At 38.0% G+C, this 24,367-nt stretch overlaps 1 protein-coding gene across 2 annotated transcripts in view; it reads right to left on the reverse strand.

Moving 5' to 3' along the window:
- Window positions 1-24,367, reverse strand: part of NSF (N-ethylmaleimide sensitive factor, vesicle fusing ATPase) — a 137,407-nt gene that overhangs the window by 92,823 nt on the left and 20,217 nt on the right. For both annotated transcript variants that reach the window (XM_037495158.2, XM_037495157.2), the window contains exons 2-8: window positions 17,507-17,592; window positions 15,326-15,425; window positions 13,049-13,088; window positions 8,296-8,462; window positions 6,501-6,608; window positions 5,943-6,018; window positions 3,592-3,747 (exon numbers count right to left, since the gene is read on the reverse strand). In XM_037495158.2, coding sequence (XP_037351055.1) covers window positions 3,592-3,747; window positions 5,943-6,018; window positions 6,501-6,608; window positions 8,296-8,462; window positions 13,049-13,088; window positions 15,326-15,425; window positions 17,507-17,592 — 733 coding nt within the window. The remainder of the gene's footprint in view (window positions 1-3,591; window positions 3,748-5,942; window positions 6,019-6,500; window positions 6,609-8,295; window positions 8,463-13,048; window positions 13,089-15,325; window positions 15,426-17,506; window positions 17,593-24,367) is intronic.

Raw genomic sequence — 24,367 nt, forward strand, 5'->3', positions numbered from 1 at the left:
TGCCAAAGCCCCTGCCTTGGACAATCCTGAAGTTACCTTAAGAGACACCAGCTAATTCTTTAACAATCATTCCACTGTTCTTTGGAAAGGATTTGTTTTTTGCTCTGACATTTACAATTCAGAGGTAATTGCCAAGGATGTTGAAAAACGAAGTTTCACTGGAGAAACTCAGTCTCTGCCAACAAAAGAACTACAACAAGAACTGAGGTAATCAATCAATGATTTATCCAGAGCACTCACCACAAAACTCCTTGCAAGGGTGTAAGTGTGGCAAGTGTCTGAACAGAAATATACGTTCAGTGGATAGGAATATGCCCTTGGCAGGCTATCAGCTGCTGAATTAGCCCCCCATCCTTCCAGATAAGTTTTTGATGGCCACATTTCCACTCTGGGACCAAAAGATGGTTCTATTAACCCACAAATAAGGATTTAAGGTCAGCCCTAATTAAACATTTACCATCGTGGGAGCAGAGGATATCCTAACTAAATGTCTATTTGGCATCCACTACATACAGGTGTAAGTCTAAACTTCCATGCTCATGCGTTCATGTTGGCATCATGTTACCAAGGAAGAGCTGCCCCATGTGGGCTGAGTGAGTCCAACCACTACACACAAGGCATAACTAGTTACGCTCATGAAAACAACGAAATGCAACTGATACATCCCCCTGAGTAACCCCTTTCCTATTTCTACACATGGTCTCTCTTCCTCTATTTGTAGCACTGTATGTGATCTCTTGCCCTTTAAGGCTTCCCTTGGTTTTATATGTTATAAAAATATTTAAAAAGCAGGGCGGTATAGAGTATGTGCTTGAAAGTACTTAGGACACATTTAATGACCACTGCGTGGCCTGATCCCTAATTTTCCTGCCTAACTGCATACCTCTGCTCAGTCCTCAGGTCTTCCTATATCTCACGGGCAGCATTCTGTATGTATCTAAACGACATACTCGATTTTAAAAAGCAATGTACAGTTTTACAAGCAAAATGAAAGAGCGACATTGTCCAGAAGAACCATTATCAGTCTCATAAACACAATGACAGGAAGAAAACTCTAAAGTTATCACTTTGTGAACTTAGAACTTCAACATATAGTCAAAAAGATGCATTTAGTTAAGATTGCCATTTACAAAGTTGACATAACTCTAGATTCCGTGGTAAAAACAATGATTTGGTCTCAAGCCAAAAGCAAAAAAGTTCTCTGCTTGAAACAAAACAGTCCCATAACCGACACAAATTATTCTTTTCGTAATCACTATTTTTTAAAATTTGAATTGATTTAACCAATTATACCAATGTTCAATTGGATCCCAAAGCCAGAAAGGTTGATGATTTAAGTTAACAAAGAATGAAGGGGAAAAAAACAGTCAATTTTGTTCCCTTCTGGCAGGGTCAAAGAACAGGGGGTATATGTGAAGAAAGGACTTGTATAATGTTATTTTATAGTCTACTTATATGCCTTTACCAAAGCCCAATGAGACCTTTATAACCTACAGAGTACTTGACTTGCAGTGAAATATTTTACTGTGTAATTCCCTCAAAATTCAAAGGAAAAAAGAAGCCTGTATTGGAAAAAGGGAAATGATATACGCACAGCAAGAGAATTATTTCCTAGCCATTTCACCGTTAAAAATTAGCTTTAGGACACCACAACACCTCATTCAAAATAGTCTTTCAATTCAGCTCAAAAGCAAAGGTTAACTTAACACTTATTACCTTTTATATCAAATTGATAACACATGCTTCTTGATGGTAAAAAACCATAAAAAGAAGAACATATTGCCTTTTATAAAGGACACAACTCATCTTCTGCCTAATTAGTTTAGGGTAAAAAAAGTAGAAGAAATAAATCCACAACAAAGGCTCTGGATAGTAGCACTTACAAACGAAATTCAAGTCTACAGTCCTTGGTCAAAAAGCACACTGCTATGACTCAACTCATTTTAAATGCAGATTGCAGAAACACAGATGAAATTCACTCAGAAATTCCAAATCTGATTTCATGTCAAACCCTTCAAGAGCTGGCAAAGTCACCACTGGACGGATAGTTGTTTTACTGCTCCAGGCATATCTACCTAACCCCAGAAAAAGGCCCTAGTGAGCAGGGTTTGGAAAATGCACAAATAGGGTAACTAGTATCAGAATAACTGAATCCTCAAGAGCTTATAAATTGGGAGAAGATATTAATAAATTAAAATATATGGCCTATTACGGAAGGAGTTCTTTTTCTACTTGTTGGCCGGACAGTATAAATGTTCAAAGAAACAGAATCACTAGACTTCTGCATCAGGCCTCACTCTTGAAAAACAGTAGAAATATTCCACAAGGATAAGGCAGAACATCTGGAATCATTCTGTATCTCTGCTTGTATCTAAGAGGAACTTAAAGCAATATTTTCACGTCTTGATCAAAAAGTTTTAGGGATTTTATGGTGCCTTGAAATACACATTACCAAGACAGTGAACTACCACAGTTTTTACTACTTTCAAATGAAAATTCTGGTTTTTATGGACTTGGCCTTTGTATCTTTCAGGTAAAAAAGAAAAAGTATGTCATTGGCATTTCAAGATGTATAAAACTCAGGTGATGAGGGTCTCTGTCATTTTCTCTTAATCCAATTCCAAACTCGACCTTTAGCCACTGAACAGGTGTGTGCTGTTCCTGCAATTTATCAGAGTGAGCACCCAGGCAGAAAAGCTACCAACAATAGGAGGCTAACAGAACAGGCACTTAGTGCCTCGAAAGCAGTTCTTATCCCACCATGATGAATACACTTTATCTCCCAGTAGCAATTTAAAGATAAAGAAGGATGGGGGTGAAGGGAGTAATATATTCGTATTCCTTCAATTTTTCTGGGTACTGTTTTTATACTAACAATCTGCCAGAAGCTTGTTAGGTTATAAATTCCTTTCTCAGATATTCTGTGGCTCACATTCCAAACCCACCTATGATGATACAGACATGAAAATGGCCATGACAGCATTTCCATGAGGGCAAATAAAGCCACTTCATGCAGATAAACTAAACAAACCTTCACAGAGAAAGTGATAAATGAAGAGCACAGTATGGAAACTCCTATTATGTCCTGCATTTGGCTTTTTGGATCAAACTTATCTAATTTTAAAACAAGCCAAGTATCCATTTACCAGGTATGAAGATGTCCTAATTGGGTAAGGCAAGAGCACAATAAAAAAAAAAAAAAATAGCAGCAGCGAATATTAAAATATCCACAGTCTAATAAATAGTGATTATTCAGCGGGGTAAATCTGACCCATAGTAGACCTTTAGAGTCAGGTGAAACAAATAAATGAAAAGCTATTTCTATATTATGTCTCTTAGAAAAATGTACTGAGGAAGTAGATACAATGGCACAAGCTAAAATATTTCCATAATTTCCCCACAAAATGCCTTTTGTAAATTTTAATATTTAAAGTTTTTCAGAAAATGTCTTTTTTAAAAGAGGAAGTTAAAACCGAAAAATTCTTTGCCAGGACTGAAAAATAATTTTAAACACTATTGAAAAAACAATTCACCACTTTTTTTTTCTTTAACAACACAAAACTTCATCAAATTTTCCTTTTTTAAACTCACCCATCTGTTCCACAATCTCTGGAGGAAACACTCGGGAAGCAAATGCTCGTCGGAAAATATCTGAAAATTCCTTGTCCAGACCTCCTATTCCCATTTTTTCAAAGTTCCAGTCAGGATTGATGATAGACTGGCGATTTTCCTTAGTTTTAGCTTTGCCTGTGTCAAGTAAAGATAAAAATGTGAAATGAGAAGTTCATCACAAATGCAAAGAGACAGAACTCCGGGGCATCCTCACTGAATAAAAAGAAGCCGCAATTATAAAAGATGAACCGCAGGTTCGAGCTGACTTTCCAAGGATGAGTTTTGCTATGTTAACTACTTTGTCTGGTTCCCACTTAGGGTCAGTAAAATGCTTTTAAAATAAAGTGCATTTGTTACCAATCCATGGCGCTTAAATCTCACTCATCTTTAATCCTGAACAAGTTTACTAACTTAGTTGATTAGAGGAAACACCATGTGCATATCTGATGAAGACAACATTAGCTGCCAGAAACACAGCTGAAATCTAGGTGTCCTCAAATCTCCTAAAGAAAGCATACTTAAAAATACCTATATTTTTCTATATTAAGTTTATAATTGGGACATAATCCCTCAGTCTAAGAAGAGACACTGTGTAAGTTTAATGTCTTATTTTTTCTTCACTTGCACACATAAGTCAAAAATCATCCCAAAGTCTTTAATGATTTCAAAAATCGTGTTTTCAAATTCTTTTAGTTGAAAATGATCTAACTTAAATGTCACAGTGCCACCCACAGTTACTAAAGGGAACCACAATGTCTCAACTGAAGAATGAAGTACCTTAGAACACTTTACTATAAACAAAAACGAGAGTAATACTATAGATTTTTTAAATTAGGAATGAAAAGGTCACATTCAAAGTGCTTATCCTAGATGGTGATTTTATGGTTAGAGTTTTGTAGACTTAACATTTCCTTTATGAAGCTATCAAAAATATTTCTTACACGCTAGTGCCCTCTTGCGGCCAAATTTATCAATGCTCAATCACAACACAATTTTAATTTCCAACGGGGGAAAAAAATCTATCATACCTTTGCAAGAATTTCTTAAAAATCCCCATATTATATAAAAGTAGTGCAATTCCTTGGGATAAGAAACATTAACAAAAGGTGGACAAAAAATAAAATACAAAGAAATGACTTCAGGAAAGTATGGGGTCAAATAATAGGAAATTATGATATATCCCACATCCATAAAATGACATATATAGTCATTAAAAATTATGTTATAGAGGTACATTTATTACATGAAATATGTTAAGCAAAAAGAACAATAATAAAACTGCTTGAAGACAAAATCAAATTAAAAAATTTTAGTGTGAGTTGAGTTCCTGTCCATATTTTAGGAAATGAAGTACTTTTATTTTATAATTAAAAACGAAACAATAAAGGTAAAATGATAATTTATGGATCAAGAAAAAAGCCCAGACATTTGAAGAAAGTTAAACAGCCGTGCACATGTTGATAGGCAACCAATGAAAATTCTCATTTTCTACTGCAGTTGAGACATCAATATAGTCAAATCAACTGAAAAGAAGAATTACTGTAGCACTAATGACAGCATTATTCTGGTGAGTTAATATGCTTAGAGACTGACATCATTATTTAATTTATTAAAAATAAGGCTAGCATACAGGATAGGACTGAACTATAAATGTGTTGAAAAGATCTTCATGTGCATTCATTTCACACAGTCCCTAACAGAAGTCGTCTAGCATTACAGAGCTGACAACCACTCCACTAAATAACTAACCAGTTCTCAAGGTCATAAAAGACAAAAGTGGAAACTGTCAGTGACTGGAAAAGACTGTGGAAACTAAATAAATAAATGCAACATGCAATCCTGAATTACATCCTGGAACAGAAAAAGGACAGAGTGAAATCTGAGTCTGTAGTTTAGTTAGTAGCAATGTAACTGCTTTCGCTTTGGTAACTGCATTATGATTATTTAAGACTTAACATTGGAGGAAGCTGGTGAAGGCTATACAGAAACTCTGATTTGTTTTTTACAAATATTTTGTAAGTCTGGATTTATCAATATCAACAGTTTAAAAGTTAGTTTTATGTGTATCTTTTTATATTGAATGTGGCTATCAGAGTATTAAAAATTTCGTATGTAGGTCATCTTCTATATTCTACTGGACAATGATGATCTAATGAAGGTTTGAAATTTTTTTCTACATCAGCACATCGGAAAGATGTGATTTTGTGACAAGCTTTCTCAGAGGAGGCATCCCTATTCTCTTTCCCCATTTGAAAATCTGTAGTAGAATCTATGCAACAACAGAGATAGTCTTACTTCATTCAGAATCTTCTAAAAACTACAAATCTTACCAATAAGATTGAGTGACGAATTTTCTGACTTCTCAAATGCGACCTGACTGTTGCCAACAACCAGTCCTACATCAATCTGCACAGAAAGACATTAGTTAGCAGTTAGTCTAATAGCAGATTTCTGGATTTCGCAAAGCAAGCCCCCCCCCACCCCCCAAATGAAAGGTATATGGGGCCTCTTTGGGCAAAGCAGATCTTCTAATCCATTATCTAAATCACATTTATTTCACTCACAACTACCTTCTACTGCTTATATTTTCATTATTCAATGCATATATCGGTTGTTATTGTCTTTTGCATTGCTATTATTTATTTTCAGTAAATATCACCTGCACTGAAGCAGGTTACAAGTACATATAGAAATTTCAAGTAACTGTTAGGTCGGCATATAACTCTGGTGTAATATTTTAATAATAATGCTAGCTATAAAGCAATTTTTCTCTCCCTACTCTCTTAAGAGAGTATAGACTATGAAAGAAATCACCCGGCAAGACAATGGCTTTGCACAATTCACATCGTAACGATAATCCCAGTAGATATCACGAGAAACACACGTACCTTCTGTTTTTTACCTGTCGCAGCCTCTCCCTTCAGGATACTAGGATCCATGGCTTCAATATCCTTCACCAGTAAGTTAAAAAGCTTGTCATTGAAGCTAAACACAAGCTATATGGAAAGGAGGTAAAGGGAGAAAACTCACTTCATGACATCATTCCCTCATCATCACCGATGTTTCCAAATGTAGACAAGCAGCTTTCTCCTGTTTATTCATCTCCAATCTGCTGAACAGGCCAACTACCCACATAGTCAACAAGAGGAAAGAGAACTAACACTGGAGTACCTGCCACACACCCAACACTTCAGGAGGCTATGTAATTAGCACTCACAGACTCTCTTACAAACAGAAATGACTTTTACTAAGGAGGAAGCTGCAAGCCAGGGAAAATCTAAGCCACAGGACCCAGAGTCACAGTGAATGGAGTCAAGCCTAGGTCTAAAATTCATGCTTTTCTGCAACCAACACAAAAGCTTGTCAAACAAGTGCAGTCATGGCTTCTGAATGCTCTGTCATTCTTCCACCAAATGTTTACTGAATGTCTTCCACAAGCTAGGTGCTCTCCTATGTGCTGGCAAATCTAGGTAAGTGAGAGTGCTCTAAGGAGGAATTCTCAAATAATTTGGTCTCAGGATCCCTTTATAAGCCTGAACATTTTTGAGGACCCCAAAGAGCTTTTATTGAGATGAATTATATTTATTGATATATATTATATTAGAAATTAGAATAACAAACTTAAAATGTATTTAATTTAAAAATAACAATGATAGATCCATTATGCATTAACATAAAGACATATTTTTAATTTACTTCAAAAACTATTTTCTGAAATAAAAACTGTAAGTGGGAAGCATGACACCGTCACAGTTTTGCAAACTCTAACGTTTGGCTTAATGGAGGACAGCTGGACCCTTGTGTCTGCCTTGGCAGTGGGTGCACTGGGCATGCACACGGCATGTTGTCTGCAGAACTACACTGAAGGCTTGTGAGAGAACAAGAGGAAAAAGACATATGTTGTCTTGTTGCTAATATGAAAACAATTTTGAGTTTGCAACTCCCCTAAAAGGGCTTCAGGGATCCTGAGGGCCTCAGGACCACCCTTTGAAAACCACTGCTGTAGAGCTAGGTTAAGAGAAAGGAATTATGAATGATTGAAAGAAATCAGAAAGGAGACAAATGTAAAGGTTAGGTCACAAGAGCAATGATTATTTATGTGTACAAGCAGCAACTTATGAACTCACACCTGTTTAAAAGGACAGAAATTTCTTTGCAGGAGGTTAACTATACATTAGCTGAAATCCCAAAAAGGGACATCAGCAGTATCATTTGAAAGGAGAGAAAGCCTGGGTATCAGGGGTTCCATGAAAAACCTGAAAATGTGTTTATATAATTTTCTTAAGATTCTCAAAGGAGTTCATAACCAAACAAAGTTAAGAACTACTTTCCTACAGAAATGTATCAGTAAAAGAGAAAGACATCCAAAGTCAAAAGCAATGTCCCACGATAAGAAAAAGAAGAAACTTGAGCCAAAGCTCTGCAGTGTTCCAAAACCCAAGATGAAAAGCTACTGTAATTGTATGTGACATTGCTACCTAAAAGCTACTTTAGAATTATCCTGAACAGACTCCTAGAGGTTCAGTAAATACACCTTCATTGCCCTGTATCACCTCCTGTGGATATACCTTTCCATAAATAAGCAAAATCCCTCTCGGCTTTTACAAAGTGGAACTGACTTTGCATGCTGCAGGCATCAGAATGCCTATAAAGTCAAAGGAATGAAAGAAATTTAGAAAGTACCTGTTGTCCCACTGAGAATGCCTGGTTGTTGAACTGTTGAATAAATTCTGCTGCCATCTTATCAGAGTCATAAGGGTTGGAGTCGATGCTTTTTTTCTGGAGGAAATCAATCTCGATGGTCATTGTGCCAATACATTGCTTGGCTTTGTCAAATGTATATGAGGACACTAGGAGTGAAAAACAGCATTGTTTTCAACCACAGGGACACCAAATACTGTGTTTTAAGAAATAAGAATTTTCGTATGAGCAAATCAGAAGGAAACTTGACCCAAAGGAGACTTTACATGGCCTTCAGTGGAGGCATGCACAGGCACAGGTGTTTCAAAAATAATAACAACCAGTAGAGATTTTCTTCCCTTTCTGAATTGATTGGAACATATTGAACAGCACACTCCCTCAACTTTTACCCCTCACTCAACTCATGGGGAAAACCACAGTCCTCTTCACACAACTTCTGCATCTTCCTCCTCCTTATTTAATAGGGGACAAAGCAACAGTGAGGGCAGCCCCTTGGAGTGGAAGAGCAGGCTGTTTGCAAACAAGATTCCTGTTTGACACAAGAAAGATGTGAGATGAGAGGTGTGTGGACAAGAACAGTACAAGAGCCATGCTTTTAACTCATCCTTGTCTTGACAGCACATAAGTGTCTGTTAGATTCTTAACATGTTCATGACCTGTTTCAATGAAACAGCAACACAAAAATGCCACAGTGACCATACTAATAACAAAGGAAGACAGGGGGATTTTTGATTCTGTGTGTTTCAACAGACTGCTAGTAACAAGAAGATTCTAAGTAAATTATAACTCTCTGTTTTTTCATGTCTATAAAATAAAAAGACTAGACTAGATGAATGTTTATGTTTCAGCATCTAAATTCGCTTCTAAACTTATTTCTTACAGTTTAGTTAGGAGTTATGTACAAGGACTTTCTTAAATTCTTTGAACAAAATGGCTTGTATAGTCACACGTTTATATTTTTGTCTGCTGTCATAAAGGGGGACATACATATTTTAAAGATAAACATTTTCAAAAGTAAAACAACGCAGAAAGTCAGGGTGAGGGATGGAAAATGCCATGAGGATAAAAGAATGAACTCAAAAAAGTTTCAGAATAGTCTGCAGCCTCCACTTCTGGAAGTTTGAAAGCACAGGCTTTATGCTAAATAACTTTCATGCAACAGAGTTTAGTTGTTTTCCCACATAGTGAAATTATATATACAGGGAAATACTAATGTAAAAATTAGTAAGTTGATTCAGCAATTCCATCTCTAAGTGTCTGTCCCAGAAAGACTCTTGAACATTTACCTAAAAAGAAATCTATAGTGTGTTTCATTGCGGCGTTATTTGTAATTGTGAAACGTGTTTTTAAAATGCTGATCTTGGGGCCTCCCTGATGGTGCAGGGGGTTGGGACGCAACCTATGAAGCAGTCTGTGGCCTCTGCAGCATGAGTTCAATCCCCGGCCAGCAAGGGAGCAACCCACATGGCACAGCAGACCTCTCCTGACTCGCCCTCTGCTCCCCTCAGCAGTGTATTTCTGTCAATCTGCCTGTTCTGTTCCCCGCTTTGTCTGTGATGAGTCCTCCCCCCACCCCACGTTTCTGGCCTGTACCCCAGCTCTTGTATGCATAAATAAATAAATCTTTAAAATAATGCTGACCTGTAAATTGTGAATAAAATTGGTATATTCCTAATATGGAATACTGTACAGAAATTAAAAATAAAAACTTGGTATGTTAATAAAGATGGGTCACCCATTACAATATAATGTTGAATGCAGAGTATGTTGCAAAGATTTTTACAGTATGATGCCATTTTGCACATAAGACCCCAAAATGATTTCACAATGGCATGATGCATCATCTTTTACCAAGAAATGTGAATAAACATATTAAAATATCATCATGACTGGCTATAATTTTTAAGTACATTTTAATTTAAGGTCAATGTTCCTAAACCAAAAAGACCTTCTAGTTGTTACAACTTCAAAAAGTTAAGGGTAGTACCATGGACAGCACCTCTGACAGCACCTCAGGCAGCACCATGGTCAGCGCCAATCACTTCCAAAGGGAGAGGTGCCCTGAGGGTTCATCAAGGAGCAAAGGGGGAGGTTGAGAATGTTTCCTTATTTTGTGGCTAATGGCAATTTAAGATCATAGACTAATGGAGAGCAGACTAAATGAAGGCAGAAAAACCCTCAAGGCTCCCAGCATAAAATCAAATTACTTATAAGGGAAAGAAAATGATACTGGTATCAGACTCCTGGAGAGGATCACACGAAGCAGGGCAACTTTAATGCAGCATTTTCAAGAAATTCAAGGAAAGAAAACAATCCAATAATTTGATATCCAGCTAAGCTGCATTTGAAATATTAAGGATATAGGAAAAATAGTGTAAACACTCAAGAACTTAGGGAACACTATAACATATATACTCCTTGGAGGAATCTACTTTAGAATAAGTTTTATTCAACCAAGTAGTGGCTGACAGAAGAACTAATGAGGATCATTTCAGAGACCTGACTAAAGGTCTTGTTTAAGTCCTAACTAAAAGAAGAGTGTCGTAACTAAAAGAAGAGTGGGATCACAAGCAGAAGAGCATATGCAAATATATCATCTGTAAATATGAATTTTTTTTTTTAGGTTTTAAAAGCAAGCAGAGAAAACAGCTGGTTTAACTATACTCGCCTATTTTTTTCTTCCCCTACTGTACCATGCAATTGACATGAATAATTTGACAACTTTGTCACATGGCCTATGAAACAATGCCTGTTTTTGCTTATTAGTTCATTGGCTTATAATCCACAGTGGCTTAATCTTCCCCCCCACTCCGGAAGCCATAAATTGTTTCCCATGTCCTTCCCTAATGTGCTATGATGACTGCATAACATACATTGAGAAAAACAGGCCATTCTCTTAAGTACTGCCACTCTTTCTTCCAACTTAGACTTATTTATCCGGACAAACACAGGAGAAAACACATTTCAGTATATAGTAAAGTGGAATCCCCAAGTAATACCAATTATTCCTCTTCAATATAGATTTAAAAAAGAAATTCCAGCAGCACTCCCGTCTACCCACCTGTGACTATGTAGGTGCTCCTTTTACCAACTCTCTCCTCTGCAAGGCAGCAGCTTCCTGCCTGCCCATGACCTGTACCATGCCAGGACTTCTCTTCACTGACCTCTCCCTCAGCGGAGGCAGCTCTCCTCAAGGCCACCCGCCTACAACCATGCAGGCCTCTCTCTCAGCAAACCTATATCTTTGGGGCAGCTCTTCCTGCCCACCTGTGTCTATGAAAGTGTACTTTACTTTTCTGTCCCTCTCCTAATGAACTTGTTCTTTAAATGTGTGTGTGTGTGTGTGTGTGTGTGTGTGTGTGTGTGTGTGTATATATATATATACTCCCCAGTGGCACAGCGGTGTTGAACGCAGTGCTGTGAAGCTGTCCGCAGCCTCTGCAGCACGGGTTTGATTCCCAGCCGGCCAGGGAGATTCCCACATGGTGCAGCAGACCTCTCCTGTGCCTGCTGCTCCCCTCAGCATTATATTTCGGTTGTCTGCCTGTACTGTTCCCCACTCTGTCTCTGGTGAATCCTCTCACCCTCCTGCACCTCTGGCCTGTACCCCAGCTCTTGTATAAAAATAAATAAATAAATCCATAAAAAAAATGTGTAACACTCTAAAAAGTATTCTTTTAAAAATAAATAAAGAAATAGGAAATTCCATAGTTATAATTTCACCAAGTCCTACTGAACATAATTCCAGGCAAATCGAACAATCTCCACACCATTTCTCTCAACTCTTGAATTCTCCCCACTCTTCACTCTACACCATATTGACCTCAGAATCTTTTCCTAAAAGTAGGATTTTGATGTGCTCATTAACAAACCCTCAGGCACACATCACTGTTTTTGTATAAAAATCCAAATTTTCCAGTATGTACTTCTAATTCCTCCACTAACTTCATATTCAACTCTTACCACTTAACACAATCCACTCAAGCAAATCCTTTCAATTAGGCAAACATAATTTCTGAGTACAACCTTTGACTTGCTTTATTTATATTATTTATTTATATTATTTCAAATCTTCAAAGCCTTTCTTCCTTGTCTCTAACATGTAATGCTTTCTTCCTATTCCACAGTCAACACTCCAGGACCTAGCAAGATTTCTCTGGCTAATTTTCTAGCCTTGATAATGGTAATATTTGTGCACATATTTACCATGCACATTCTGTGTGAACTAAGAATAAGTGGATATTCTTTTCCCCATTAGAACTACATTTTCAGGCCTCCCTGGTGACACAGCGGGTTGAGTGCCATGCTATGAAGCTGTCCGCAGCCTCTGCAGCGCAGGTTCAATTCCCGGCTGGCCAGGGAGCAACCCACATGGTGCAGCAGACCTCTCCTGCCTCGCCTGCTGCTCCCCTCAGCAGTGTCTTCGGTCCGTCTGCCTGTTCTGCCCCCCGCTCTGTCTTTGGTGAATTCTCTCACCCTCCCATGCCTCTGACTGTACCCCAGTTCTTGTATAAATAAATAAATCTTAAAAAAAAAACCTACATTTTCAGGCAGAATAGCAAGTAGATGAAGAGGTATAGGTATAGGTATCATACGAATTTACTTTCATTCTCATAGGTCTAAACAGTAATATGAACAGGATGAGTGTTTAATGTCCAGACAATCAGTAACAGAAAACTGTACAGATCTAAATAGTAGGAGAGAATCTACCTCAGGTAATGAAAAATATACCTACCATCTATTTCTTGCCCAATAGAAAGTCCAGCCCATTTTCGCTGTAAAATAAAATAAAAAAAAGACATCGAAATTAGAGAAATGGGGAAAAGAAGAAATTCTATGAATTTCATGAACATATTCAGAGACCAAAACATGGAATGGGATTATTTATTGAATTGTGTTCCACAAAAAGATACGGTGAGGTCTTAGCACCTGGCCTCTGTGAACATGACCAATTTGGAAACAGGGTCTTTGCAGATGTATCAGTTAAGACGAGGTCACATGGAGCAGGGCAGAATCTAAGCTAACATGACTGGTGTTCTGATGAGAAGGGACGAGATGCAGACACAGGGAGACAGTCCTGGCAAGGGAGGCAGAGGACAAAGGGATACATCCACCAGTCAAGGAGCATCAGAGATTGTTAGCAACACCAGAAGCTAAGCAGGGTTTGAGAGAGAACACAGCTCTGCTGACACTGAGTTCAGATTTCCAGACTAGAGAACTGGAAAACAATAAATTTCTGTTGATTTAAGTCACCCGGGTTGTGGGGCTTCATTACAGCTGTCCTAAGAAGTGAATGCACATGCTATAGTGTATAACTGAACATCTGTTCTAAAACATACAAAGTTTGCCCTTTTACAGTAAGCCAGAGTAGGCTGCTTCTTTGCATATCATGCTCCCAAAAGCCTTCATTATATTGCAGATAATATTTCCTTGTTCTAAATACACTGTTGTTTGTTATACTGTTTATTATAGTATCAAAACAAGAAAGACATTCAGTTCATGAAAACCAAATTAAAACTTGTCAGATCACCTACCCTAAAACCCAAGCAGGGATTCAAATCATTAGATGACCATGACTCTTCTTTGGGTAACAGTCAGAGAATTTTCAGGCATTTGCAAGCAGACTTGAACTTCTCCAAGTCCTAACTGGTTACAAGTATGTACTGAGGCAGGCCAGATTGTGTTGAGGCAGGAATTGGGGACTGGCACAGTATACATTCAAAATTAGTAATTACTGATAACACTCCAAAGAACAGTGAGCAAAATAATTTTGGCTGAAAGTCAGTAGCACGTCTACCCATCTGAACATCACAGATCCTGTGGCGGATGGTTCAGAAGATGCTGCATCTTGAATGTGTGCAGTATCAAGTGCTCTCCCTTCTAGCTCTCACCACAGGTACCTTCTCCCTCCTCTTTCAGTATCACCTCCCTCTTCTCCCCACTTTCAGTCAGCCTGAAGTTTAGCAGCATGCTGGTTATGTCCAGACTTTGTCGCAAAGCAGCTACATTTAGGTTCTGTACTTTGATTCCAAAGGGATGAGAGCAATTCTATTTATCCCATGAGGTTGTTTTGAAAATTAAATGAATTAACAGGTAGAAGTACTCAGAACAGTAAGTGGCCTAGAGTAAAGGCTAGGGGAAGTTTTTTAAAGCAGAGAGAAAAGCAGAAATATTCAGAAACCCCAATTCTGATCAACAGAATCCCAAATGAAACTTTGGAATAAACCAAACTGGAGTATTCCAAACTTTTGATCTATAGAAACAAAGGTGAAAAGCAGCTCTGGTAATGGAGAGGAATCCAGAGAAAAGGGGAAGAGTGAGTGGAGATTGCCCCTAATTTTTGAGAGCCTCAAGAGATCTTTCATAGCTGCCTAAAGAGCACCTCTCTCTTGCCCTACACTCCCAGGACAGGAAATCAGGGCTTATCAGCATTCAAGAGGAGACAGGGGTTGCTTAGGATTATGGAATCAGTGGCTTGAGTTAAAAAAAAAAAAAAAAAGGTAGAAGGAGAAAGGATACAGGCAGTACTGTGGACTCCTAGATTATGTATTCTGTGCTAAACAATCTTCCCTCCGCAGACTGCACCAAGGATTACAGCTGAAATCATAATCCATCCAGTCATCATGGGGGTCTAGCAAGAGGGGTTGTAATTTGAGGTGACCTACTCATATCACATTCTTGTCTGACATCACTGAATTTAAAAATCACTTTTATTAGCTGTCCACTTTAAAAGTAAATGTTATTTTTTATAGCTTTTCTGCTACCCTGGAAGTGAACATTAAAATAACCTGATACTTTATCTGATAGGTAACTGATATCACTGCAGAATAAAATTAGGAAAAAGCCAAGGTGACGAAAGGCAGACATAGTGAACATTAAACTCCTTATAGAATACTGTTATTTTTCTTCAGCATGAATCAACATAGTTGTAAGGTAAGGCTTGCTTTAAACAAATGAATTCTTTTATAATTTTCAAGATTAGAAGGAGAGAATCAGTTAACCCCTGAGTTACCTGAGGTAAGCTGAATGCAATGCTCCCTGGGACCACTGACGGATGGGTCCTCAGTGTGAATGTGTACCTGTGGCTGGCAGAGGTCCTCACGACCACATGCCTGAAAAACAGAAGCACAGTCAGTACTGCACGTCAGAAGAGAGAAGCCCACTTCCGACACGTCATTTGCAACACCTGACGCGTGATGTGTACTAAGCAGAAGCATGGCAGTTTATGGGAGTCCCGAAGGAAAAGGACCATAAATTTCACGTTCAATTCTATTTGTCAGAAATCCAAATGTTTTCCAGGCATAGGAAGCACCTTAGGCCAAATGTACATCATGCAGAATTAGGACTAATTTCAAGAGTGAACAATCTCTACTTTATTACATTACCAGCTGACAAAAACTGAAGATATTTAGAGACCTTGATAGTACATAAAAATTAGATGAAGTTCTTCTCCTAAGAATTATTTCACATCCTTAATAGGAGGGAAGAGAACCAAAGATAGAAGACTCAGGATATACCAGTAAAAAATGTTTGTTTTTAGGACTATTTGTTAAATCTCTTGCAGGTTCTCATAACAGGTTGAAACAATATCAACCTGCAAATTAAAAAGATGGGAAAAATGAAAATTTTTCACAAAATACATTAGCTTTCACTGAGATAACGGTACTTACTACTTCAAAGATTTTGTGCTAATTCACCCTGGGAGAAGTTAACTGAAAATAGCTAAAATACAATCATCATTTGATCATCTCCTACACCAAGAAGCTAGCAGTGACTGTGTGTGTGAGACAGATGCTTCAAACTCTGTTAGGCAACAGCACTGTTTTTAAAATTATCTTTTTGAATGCTGTAATTTTTTAATATTCATGATGAATGTTTTTGCGTGTCATTTTGCTACGAGGTCACAAGTCCCTTATATCGATAAGATATAAAATATGATAATAGTTTGAGTAACCCCATCTGAGAACAGTGAACATGGGACATAGGTCAAAGAATCCCATAAACAAATTCTCACACTGATTTGTATGATGAAAGCTCTGTATTCAGCTCAGCATTGGACTAGAAACAATGTTGATATGCTGCCTAGCATAGCCCCTTACTCTGAGCTGAAAACCGCGATGATTAGCAATTCTAATCCTGTGGAACTCACGTATTTCACAAATAGCTTGAAAAACAACCAAAAATATGTCACAGTTAAAATTCCTGCTTCCAAGGCCCTATTTGTCTGACTGCTTTCTGGGACAGTCCCTCATCACCTTTGCCAATCTCAGAAGCACATGGAGGGCACTGAATTTGGTAACAAAGTCTTTAAAAGGCCTGGCAGTGGGTGATGTGAACTGGTTAAAATAAATGACAAGGACAAATGTTTGTAAAGGTGCTACGCTGGTGTGCACCGTGCAGATTTCGTTCTGCTTAGGTCGTCATGGTAATAATGATCAGAATAGCTAATACCTATTGGGGCCTTATTCACGCGCTAGGCACTGTTCTATTTTATTTGTGTAACTCAATCTTCACAACTACCCTGAGGAAGATATTACCAACACCCCTGTTTTACAGATTAGGAGAGACAGGCACAGAGAGGATAAATAACTTATCCATAGTCATCTTGCTTGTAATTGGCAGAGCCAGGATGTGAACTCAGAAGAACTGACTCCAAAGACAAAAACCGGGTGACTGCGCTACTATGAGTCAAAGAACCAGTGTAGTTTAGCTCGGCTAAATTCTGTTTAGTCCTGCTAAGAAAATAAATAAGAAAAAAGTTACCTATAAAAACTACATATCATTTAAAAGATAATTTATCATAGTTTGACGCAGTAAACACTGAAATAGTGTCTTTTTCATCTCTTCTATTTCCAGCTCAGCAAGAGGACTCTCTGTAAGTTTCTAAAATACCACTTTAGGGGCCTTCCTGGTGGCGCAGGGATTCAAGTCTCAGTGCTAACAAGCTATTGCCAGGAAGCTGGCAATTTGATCCCCAGCCAGGAAGCTGACTCACATGACACAGCAAACCAGTCCCGTCTTGCCCACTGCTCCCCTCAGCAGTGTATTTCAGTGGATCCACCTGTTCTGTTCCCCACTCTGTCTCTGGTAAACCCTCTCATACTCTGTACCTCTGTTCTTGTATGCATAAATAAATAAAAATGAAATAAAATACCATTTAGCACACTAGAAAAAAACAAAGTCAGATACTCACTGGCCAGACTGGAAATCCTTTTCATTCACAACTGCACAGTTAGTTAAAGATAATTCGTCCGTAGGACATCTTGCAGCTTGCATACTCTGTAAGAATCAATGATTAGGAAAACAAAATTGAGTCATCTTTTATCACTTTAAAGGATATTTTAAGCCTTCCTATCCTCTTCCTCCTCACCTACACCCCAGTTCTCGTATGCATAAATAAATAAAAATAAATCTTAAAAAAAAAACAAAACAGATAAAGCTGTCACTCTCTCTGATCCAGCCTGGAGCCCAGGTCCAGTTTGGCCAGCACCCTCCTGGCTCCCTCCATGCTTATTCCCTCAAGCCCTGCCTCCTTCACCATCCCCCAATCAGATTTCTCCTCCCACAGACTCTATTCTCTCCCTCTTTAGATTGCAGAAGCAGTCACCAGATCCCAGAGGAGTTTCCTGGGGATTAGGTGAGATGACTATGACTTGTGCATCTGTCATGGTACTGTAGTAAGCACCTATTACTTGTGACTCTCAGCATCCCTTCCTCTGTGGTAACAGCAAAGCCATCCTTTTGCAGACTGTTCCTTCCCCATCCCATGTGCTTTAGAGGGCCTGACAGCCACAGCACACAGGCTCCTCTTCCACCTGGGGGTGGGGGTGGGGGTTATATAAACAGGTGCAAAAAGAAGGTTACTCCCAGTGCTTCACACAAGCAAGAAGGAAGACTTCCCACTTAAGAGAGTAAAACTATCAGAGATAGCGAAGGAAACAAAGACAGAGAAATAGAGTCTGGAACATAGAACTGACAAACCAGCAAGAGCCATTGAGACCAGGCCTAAATGTTGGTTATGAATCAGTCATTCTCATTTTTGATCAAGCTTATTTGAGTTGATTTTCCATCTCTTCCAAAGAAAAGAATCTTGACTGATAAAAATGCAATGAAGTAAATTCATTAAGTCTGACAAAGTATATCAGGAAAAAGTCTCTTTTTATAAGAGATCCCAAGTGGGGACTTCCCTGGTAGCGCAGTGGTTGAGCGCTGGGCTGCGAGGTGCAAAGCTGCCACAGCCTCTGCAGCACCGATTCGATCCCCGGCTGCCGGCGAGGGTCCCACATGGTGAGCAGACCTCTCCTGCCGCCCGCTGCTCCCCTCAGCAGTGTACTTCGGTCCATTTGCCTGTTCTGTTCCCCACTCTAGCTCTGGTGAATTCTCTCGCCCTCCCGCGCTTCTGACTGTACCCAGTGCTTGGATAAATAAATAAATAAATCTTAAAATAAAAAAAATAGGAGATCCCAAGCGGCTATGAACCTTACTTTCCTACAGACAGAGAAATGCCATCTTCCAAATACCTCTCGACAAAAATAATTACAGTGTATTTTTTAAAAAACATCAATTAACAGTCTTTTTTGATCAACAAAACATTCCTTCATATAATGTATTTAACCAATAACACTTCCAGCATTCTTTCAGGTTTTCTAGTTGGTGAAATATGACACTCATAATTATAGTCTGTTTATGACTAAAGTGCTCATTCTTCAAACTTCAAGCCAAAGGTGATGCTTCTTAAGTTTATCTCACAAATATGAAACTACAGCAGATAACAAATTCCATTTTGCTTTGCTTGTGCTTTAACTAAAAGACTAGTTTCAGCAATAGCTACCCCAGTTGTTTGAGATCAGTTGTCTCTAAAGTAGGATTTGCAAGGGGTTTGCAACTTAATCGTTTGGAGTGTGAGAAGAAAATGTTAGTACATCTGTTTGTATTTATTTCACACCCATTTTTATTTAAGATGAACTGCATCCTAAGTGTACATCTTGCCTTAACACATAACTTAGTGACACTAAAAAAAAAAGTCCTGATAACCTACCAGGCTTTTAAAAATTAAGTGTATTCACAGCAAGAGCTAAACTTCTACATTTTTTTTCCACCTCTATTTAAAGTCATATCCTTTTCAATCCAGCACTTCACAAAATGGTATTAAAGTTCATGTGATGAAACTGTTAAAGTCTCCTAGGATAAAAGACAAGAAGCCAGGAACCACAGTAAAGTTGGCTAAAATGATGCATGGAAAACAAAATAGTGACAAAAAGCATTCTTTTACTGGTAAATGCACTCAGAAGCCCTTAGAAAACCCTAAAGAAATGAAATTATAGTTAGCTCAAAATACAGGTATTTCTTTTATCTGAGCATACTTTCTGGGTAATTATGAAACACACCAAGAACTATAATTTTATGAGTTACCAAAGATAACACTACTGAAAGGGTATAGTCTCAATTGTATATGAAACAATGTACTTCCAAAGAAAACTGTAACCACTGATGGAATGGTTAGTTGACTTGATTGTAATTTTTAAAAAAGCATTCCAGAATAAAAGCTACAAAGGTAACATCTATTGTGAAAGTGATTCATTGCTTCATTTCCAGAAGCTACTGCTGCAAATAAGACAGAGGAAAGGTGTGACCTTGTGCCTTGGGATGTCACCAAGGTCAACTTTCTTGAAACAAGACTTATAATAGAGAATCTTTCCTACACTCTGCAAAGAGGTAGGAAGCACTTTATCACTTTATTCTTTAAAGTGATAAAAAAGATTTTTTTAATTGCATAGGGATTAACTGATTGCCACAAGGGAAAGCACTTATGAGATCTGTTGAACATAGATGAGTTATACAATTCCCTTTTATAAAAAGACTAGTGCTCCTCTGAAGAAATTGTAAGTAGGATGTTACCAAGAGAATATGAAGAAAACTCACTTTGCTCCAATTGGATGAAAATGTTGTAACACATGTTAGAAACTGCTCTTTCAGAACAAAAACAAAAAAGTCAAGGCTAGTAATTGTGCTCATGAACAGAGCAGTTCAAAAATGGGTATTTGGAAACACTTCTAATGCTAAGTGATTTTGCTGTTTAAGCAATTTATGGTACCTAAAAATAAATGAGAAATAAAAACTCATATCTGCATGCTTAAAAAAATTAGAAACAAAATTCTCTAACCTCATAAAAATCATGTAAATGAAGACTTTCAGGGATTTTAACCCATTTTTAGCACTATGAAAGTACAACATATTCTGATTAGTCTGTAAGAAAAACTAACAGATCAATGGAAACTTCCCAGGCATATTTCAATAAAACATTTCTATAAATGGTGAGTGAATCTGAAAAAAATCATGATTTTGAAAGTGCAGCCACATTTCCCCATTTTTATCTAGGTTTTGACAGTCATTAAAACCAAGTATTGAGGGCCTCCCTGGTGGTGCAAGGGGTTAAACACAGCACTGTGAAGCTATCCACAGCCTCTGCAGCATGAGTTCCATCTCCAGCAGGCCAGGGACCTACCCACATGGCACAGCAGACCTCTCCTGTCTCGCCCACTGCTCCCTCAGCAGTGTATTTCAGTCAGTCTGCCTGTTCTGTTCCCCACTCTCTCTCTGGTGAATCCTCTCACCCCCCCCCAACCTCTGACCTGTACCCCAGCTCTTGTATGAGTAAATAAATCTTTAGAAAAAGGCAAGTATTGAAATAAAAAAAATTAGACACCGACTTCTGAATAGTGGTATCACAAAATATTAAACCAAGACTTTAGAAAGCATCATTTTGCTTTCTATTTTGTTAATAACTTAAACAAAATTAAAATATTGTATATTTCATCTTAAGCTCATCCCTTTTATTTTTTACAATGTATATGTTTTGCTATAAACTATTAGTATTACCATCAGTTATAAATAAATATAAATATATAGAGTACATATGGTCAAAACATTTTTTACTGATAGGATTCAATATGTTTAGAAATCACCAATTTAGAATTTAAGCTGGATAGAATCTAGGCCAGAAGTGTGCTTTCTGAATGAGACGATATTTTTGCTCAGGGTCACAATCTGACCAGCCAGCTGACAAAAATATACTGGACATTTTTAGTTTCCTATCTACCCTCTGTCACCTACAAGTCTCTTCCTTTTATATCCTTCTCTCTCCCCTCTGAGTTTCCTGTCTAGCAAATTCCGATTCAGTCTACAATTCTCAGCTCAGACATTACTCTTTCTAGAAGATTTTCTTAGACACACCCATTAGTGGGGCAGCCCATTGAAACTTATAAAATAAACATCACATGGAAGCACCGGCCTGTGTTTTTATTGTCTGTTTACAAGTTTGCACTGCATTAAAGAGTGTGCTCCTCAAGGGCTGAGGCTGTCTCTTGCGTGGGCTGTTGCTCCCAGGGCTAGTGCCCAGCCTGGACACAGGAACTCTCACCAAGCATTTGTTGACTGAATCAGCTATAGAGCAATATAAATCTATCTCAATTGCAAAATAAATAATTCAAAGAACACGTACACAAAGGACATTTCAAGGTTACTTAGGAAGTGCTATAACTTCATTACTTATCTAATAGTTCAAAATCACACAGCCAAAGTAATAAAAATTTTACAAAATGCTAAGTTAACCTTTTCATTTGTAAGCCTGTTTACTTGTCAAAGGGTGTCCTTCAAAAAAAAAAAAAGTGAAAAACTCTGTAGAAGTCATCTGGCTGGCCAACTGAAACAGATGCTATTAGCAAAAGGCCTCCCTACTGGAATCTAGAAGCATCTGTGTTTTTATGGCAAGCCAGGCAGGGTATCTCATCAAAATACAAGTCCCTATAAATAGCAGCTATTTACTTATTACTGTAATGCCAAGGGAAAATTCCACAATTTTTCTAACATTGACCTTGCTTCTAGGAAACAAAAACTCAACCACCAGAATTCCGCAGATAATTAAGAAATGAAAACACAAAATTGATAAGCAATATAAGTTTACTTATCCATGTTACTAGAACATTTAATTGTCCAAAAGCCATAAAATCTTTTTGTTAACAACTTGAAATGTAAACAATTGTTAACTCACTGTGATGCAAAAGAATGAAAATTCCAACAAATCTTTAAAGGAAACTTGAGTGGAAGTAGTTATATCGTGACTTATATGAAAAGTCTTTAAAGGGCAGAACAAGAATCTGCTTCTCATCATCAAAAAAATAAGGGAGGCACCTCCCTGGTGGCGCAAGGGGTAAAGCACAGCACTATGAAGTTATCTCAGCCTCTGCAGCACGAGTTTGATCCCTGGCCGGCCAGGTAGCTACTCACAAGGCGCAGCAGACCTCTCCTGTCTGGCCTGCTGCTCCCCTCAGCAGTGTATTTCAGTCAGTCTGTCAGTTCTGCTCCCCACTCTGTCTATGGTGGATCTTCTCACAACCCACCCCTGCACCTCTGGCTGGTACCCCAGTTCTTGTATGCATAAATAAATAAATCTTTTAAAAAATATATGGGGGATTCCACCAGGACTCCTCTGGGCAATAGTGTAAAGTTTTAGAGTTAACTACTTACTTTCTTCCAAAGATATGCTTTAAAATTGGATTACTGAAGTATATGCTTTATTGCTAACAGAAGAATCTAGTAGAGGAAAATAAACAGGAAAAAGAGAGGCCTGACTAGAAGAGCTCATAGCCAGCAACAGGACCTCCTCCCCTCATGGCGACACTCCTGAATCCACCAGTTCCTCCCATTGGTGCTTCAGGCCTCGATGGGTCTCTCTAGAGCCACACAAGTGCCCCCACGGGAAAGGGAAGTAGGTCAGAGAGCAAGAACTGCCCAAGGCCAGGTCAGCTGACCAGTCTCAGTCTGTCATTTCTTGACAGACAACTTCTTTCCTGAAAATAACATTTTGCAACTATACTGTTTAATAAGGTAACCACTAGACACTATGGATTAAACTTAAAATTAGTTAAAATTAAAACTTGAGTTCTTCAGTTGCACTAATCACATTTCTGATGCCACATGTGGCTAGTACTTCACAGACGTTTCAGTGGATAGTGCTAGACTGGGGAGAGGCCAGACATCAGCAGTACCTATGTCCGCGGCAATGGAATCACTCTGTGCAATTAGCTTCTGTGATCATTATTTCTGTTAAATTTGGAAGTCATGTGGGACTGGAAGTGATGGGGTAGAAACAAGTTAAACTTGTATGTCCTATAGTTATCCCTCAATGAGCCTGCAGGAACACCCTTCACACTACCCATCTCAGACCAGAAATTGCATCAGTGAGACTCCTGAATCCCTTTGGGCCTTATAATTCCTTTACAAATTTATATTGTTAAGAAAAAAAGCAAGTTTCCAATTTTGGTTTTTGGGAAAAAACATACAAACAAAAATATAAAAGGCTAACAACATTAAATATGGATAAAGTTGTGATACTTAATGGTTAATTAAATAATAGTTACGTAAACCACATTTCCATTTAATTAAATCAAGTATCATACAGCTTCAAATCCTCATACTACTTTAAGGAAGGGGTACATATCATAGGATTATATAAATTTTATTTTTACAGCATGATTTTTAAAAGTATTAGCAAACCAACTAATTGGAAATACACCAAAATGTAAAAAACAATTGTGACTGGACAATGGATCCATGGGAAGAAATCATTTCTTCATCTTTCCTGCATTTTCTTATTTTATTTTAGACCTCTGTTTCCTGCTGTATAGAGAGTGATAACTGTGGACATTAGGAAAGTAACTCAGAGGACATGGTTGGTAAAAGGGCACTGTCATTTCATTCATGAAATACAAGACATGGTCTCATCATTTATGTGTTGTTTTTTCATATTTACATTATGTTGGCTAAATCTAATTTTCTTTGATAATAATGTGAGACAGAATTTTGTAAATAAATAAGACAATGAGCTCAGTAATAAGCTCTGGATCACAGAGCCATTTGATAAATATATGTAAAAAAAACCATAACGATTTCTTCTTACTGAGCAAGTTAACTAGACTCCACATTAAAATGAGCGATAAATCATAAGTCAGTTAATTGAGTCCTTGGCCCTATGAATAATTTGCTCTTCAAAACG

Source organism: Talpa occidentalis, unplaced genomic scaffold (assembly GCF_014898055.3).
Source record: "Talpa occidentalis isolate TD23 unplaced genomic scaffold, MPIMG_talOcc4v2.1 talOcc4.7, whole genome shotgun sequence".
In the NCBI taxonomy this organism is placed as follows: Eukaryota; Metazoa; Chordata; class Mammalia; order Eulipotyphla; family Talpidae; genus Talpa; species Talpa occidentalis.